Here is a 4,381-nt window from a genome sequence, read left to right on the forward strand (position 1 = left end):
AAGGTCTGCATTGGATTCAAGCAGCAAAGGTCTGCATTGGATTCAAGCAGCAAAGGCTCTCGAAATATCTATCTATCTATCTATCTATCTATCTATCTATCTATCTATCTATCTATCTATCTATCTATCTATCTATCTATCTATCTATCTATCTATCTATCTATCTATCTATCTATCTATCTATCTGTTGAATTTTCCTCCTCACTAAGACTTGATTACGGATACATCTATTACAGAAGAACCTATTTTTTCGTCTATATTACCCATTAATAAAAGAGTGTCTGTTTCGGAAAGCACGACGTAGATACCACGTTTCTTTGCAACCCGCAAAGGTCCACTGGAATGTTTTGTATGCTGGGCGGGAGCTAAAGTGGAGTCCAAATACTTCATTGCTACGTTGCCCTCTACCCTCTCTGCTCTCACGGCGACCGAGTTGTCAAAAATAGCCACTTTGAGAGCTTGTTCAATAACCCTATACTTCCCTTTTGTTTTGATAACAGTGTAACTATTTTCGTAGTTAATCGTTTTTACTCTGAGTGTTCGAACTATTTTGAGAGTCGTTTTGTTCAACTAAGTCCTTGAAGTGGTAAATGGATACAATCAAACCCGTTGAGCTATAAGGATTATTAGAGCCCACGAAATGACGTCATGGTGATTGGTAGCTATGACGTCCGATCTCTTTGATACGACAAGGCTCAAATAGCTACTTCGGTTTATTCGGTCACTTATCAGCTCGTTTGGATGATAGTGCCGTTGCCTGAGGAGATAATACACTTGAATATGGAGATGAAAAGTCGTATTTGAATTCATACCGTTGTTTTCGAACCCAAGAGTTTTGGAGAGATCAATGGGTCTCTTTCTGGGGCTTATTTTTGAGTAAAAAAACCAAACCCCATAATATCAAAATAACACAAAGACTGCACGAAATAAACCCGGTATTAAAATCATAACAATCTCAACCAGAAACAACTTGCACTATTTTCTTCATTATCATCATGATTATTAATAGTATTATCGCCAAGATAAAGAACAATAACAACAAGAACAACAACAAGAAGAACTACAACAACAACAGCAACAACGGCAACGCCAGGTTGCACCCAAATAGTTACATATGCGTGTCTGTAGAAGTACATGTTCTTGTGTGGGTTTTTTTTTAAAGAAGCAAATTCAACAAAAAAAGCATGGCACCAGTAAAACAGTTTTCCTCACCATTGCCACTAACAGCAGGGTAGTATCTACAACTACCAGAAAAACGACAGCAACAACAACAACGACAGCAACAACAACAACAACAACAACAACAACGACAACAACAACAAAAACAACAACAAAAATACCCCACCCATTTCCTCTTGTGAATGTCTCTACTGTAGACATAAAGGCACCAATCAAACGTTCAACTGTGTCAGTGGCATAGTGTTTAGGGTTACGCAGAAAACTGGAGTTCCATTTCCGTCCGGGAAAGATTCGTATTGAGTATTTCTTTCTTTCTGCTTCGAAACAGATTCCCCGTTCCGCTTGGGCCGAGACTAATAGGCATCATTGAAACAGAGCACCTCCTAGAAAATCTAAAAGCGAGGGTTCGTGGCGAAAATATGCGCTCGTCAAAATAACCAAATCGAAGAAACCGGCATCTCCCCGCCTGTTTGGCAATTTTTTTTTGTATTTTCAGGGCTCAATGCATTATAATTAATATGTCCATTTAAAAAATGTTTCTGTGTGGAATTTATTGAAAAGCGATGATTAAAGGCACAGAAACGTACATTTCAGTTTCCAAGACCTCTCGGGCGTTGGGAACCACCAAAATTTGGCTGCAATTTTCTCGTTTATTTTACTTTTGATACCAAGCTATCCCCACCTCCTTGCTTGATTCTACAACGTTGTGACACAAATAGTGCAATTGGGGTAGTAAAACATTAACAATCCGTACGCATGGGGTCATTTTGTATCCCAGGGGTTGTATTCTTCACATTTTAGAATACGTCCAGATCTAGTGCGAAGATCTCTATGAAACTTTCTGTATTTCTTAAAACAAATCGTTTTGACAGACTGCTATGCAAAACGTACAGATCGGATTAACGAGTAAATTTCCTCTTTGGAAAGTGGGGGGCACAGAGTTCCCCCACGTCGTATGGATACGATAGTAAAACGCAACGTACGGATAGGGTTAATAATCAAACAGCTTTTCATCTCCCGAGCAGACTCACTTGGTGGGTACGCCTCTGAAGAGGTACTTGTCCTGCTCCGAGTCCTTGAGCAGTATGTGGCTGTCTGTGAACGTGCTCCTCTCTGGCCACGGCACGACGCTCGTGTGGCGGTAGGGCAGGGACTGGGCGGGAGACTCGGGGACCAGCAGCAGCAGCAGCAGCAACAACAACAACACTTGGCCGACTGTTACCACGATTTCCCTTAGTTCGGACATAGGCATCGTCCACCGCCTTACCTGCTGGGGAGAAATCGTTGGACATTTCATTGAGATATTAGTGTTGTCAAAACTAAGAAAAAATGGGATAAAGAAATGATCAACAAAAATAATGGCAAAAAAAGGAAATATGGGAAATGATTAGCGGAAACAGAACCCCCCCTAAAAAAACAACAAACAAACAAAAACAAAAAACAACAACCCCAAAACAAAACCACGGAGAGCAACGAAAGGACAAATTAATGCATCAACAAACCAAGAACGTGTACCCGACAAAAGAGGGCACATTTTTATGACATTTTTATGCTGAACAATGTTTTAAAATGGGTGCCATTCTTTTTGCTCGTAAATATACGATAATCTCGGTTTTGTTAACAATGTAGTACTGCTCTCCTTAGACAAAATAGTCATTAATGTGTATGAAAAAGAGTGCACGGTATAGACTTCCTGTCATCACTTAACCCGACTAAAATTACCGGGGTACGTGAGTATCTAGTACCAGTCAGCCTCTAGTTACTATTGCCTCGATAAAAAAGAAAATTAGTCATTTTTCTCAAGCTATTAGTCGTCCTAGTTGTCAGAACACGAGAACAGTGACAAAGACCCAGTACATTAGAGAAGAAAGAAACAAGGTTATTTGGTGTGAATATCTCCGACTGAACTCAGAGAATGGAGTCGATGTGCTCCGTAAAGCAAATGGTACAAACGAACGGAGTCCACCATAATGATTCCAGCTGGTCACAAATGGTCATGGAATCATCCTAAGCACACAGCTTTCTTCCTAATGGAAGAGGTAATCGGATCACCGGCGTCTGTGATGCAGCGGTTAATGGCTTCACTTCACCACTGCACGCAGATGGCCAGAGTTCGATTCACATTTTGGAGAGAATTTTCTTCGAGTTTAGAGGTCTCTTTGTTGGGACGTTGCAAAAGTGGGTCCTGACAGGCTGGGTAGAAGCCCGCCTCCTAACTGGTACAAATGGTATCCATGGGGGAGGGGGATGATATATACATTAAGGAAGGTAAATGGATCAATTGTCTTGCAATTGAGGGCAGATTATCTTAAACATTAGACATAGGGCAAGTTTAGGACTCGGATGGTCTCCCCTGTGAGATAACGTCACAAAATGTGCGAAATTTTATAGGTTCATCGCCCCTTGCAACCCTTTAAGGTTACATAAGAGGCATGACCTCCGAATATAACATCCAACATCGATAGAACAGAGGTCAGGTACATGTGAAAATTCGAGTAAAGTGCCTTTTCCAAGAACACAATGTTGGATCAAGCTGATCTTAAAAACCCGAAACCCGCAATCTCACGATTAGAATTAGGGTATAGAAGTTCTCATCAATTTTGAAAGCTTTCAAGTCATCATAAATTTAGAAGAGGTATTCTTTGGAAGATCATCTCTTGTGGATGATTTCCAGATAACAGGGAGCTCTTAACAGGCGAGTACGTGGCTGTCACACAGAATTTTGGGTCTGAAAAGCCAAAGTAGTCCTAACGTATACTCAATCTGCCTTCGTTATATTTAGCTTTTTTTTTTCGACAGACCAAGATACTCATCGGAAAAAATAACATTTACAGGGTACAGTAAGTCCAAGATTTCAGCCATGAAAAGAAAATGGGCACTGCACAAGCCCGCTTCACTTCATGATGCTATTTTCTGAATCGAGAGGTGAGATTAATTAGAGAGAATACACATTACTTATATGATAATACTTTGTTAAGCATCGTAAGTTTCACAAACACGCATGATAGAATTACTGCCTGTGGTGATACCCCTTACTGAGCACATAGCAAGTTCGCAGGTGCGTAATCTAGCGTTCTCCATTTTAAAGTTTAAAAAAAAACAACCCTCCGAAAGGTACATGACGTGTACTCTGTAACTGCTTCTTCTTTTGACTTCCAGAATGACACGGACAACGTCAGAGATTAAATGGAGGAAATATATA

General features: G+C 40.4%; 1 protein-coding gene across 8 annotated transcripts in view; it reads right to left on the reverse strand.

Moving 5' to 3' along the window:
* Nucleotides 1-4,381, reverse strand: part of LOC101856329 (protein NDNF) — a 100,842-nt gene that overhangs the window by 14,232 nt on the left and 82,229 nt on the right. For 7 of the 8 annotated variants that reach the window (XM_035968689.1, XM_013080148.2, XM_035968687.1 and 4 more), the window contains one exon: nucleotides 2,211-2,449. In XM_035968689.1, coding sequence (XP_035824582.1) covers nucleotides 2,211-2,431 — 221 coding nt within the window. In that variant the 5' untranslated portion in view covers nucleotides 2,432-2,449. The remainder of the gene's footprint in view (nucleotides 1-2,210; nucleotides 2,450-4,381) is intronic. The other variant, XM_035968690.1, reaches the window with a different exon arrangement.

Source organism: Aplysia californica, unplaced genomic scaffold (genome assembly GCF_000002075.1).
Source record: "Aplysia californica isolate F4 #8 unplaced genomic scaffold, AplCal3.0 scaffold00076, whole genome shotgun sequence".
Classification (NCBI taxonomy): domain Eukaryota; kingdom Metazoa; phylum Mollusca; class Gastropoda; order Aplysiida; family Aplysiidae; genus Aplysia; species Aplysia californica.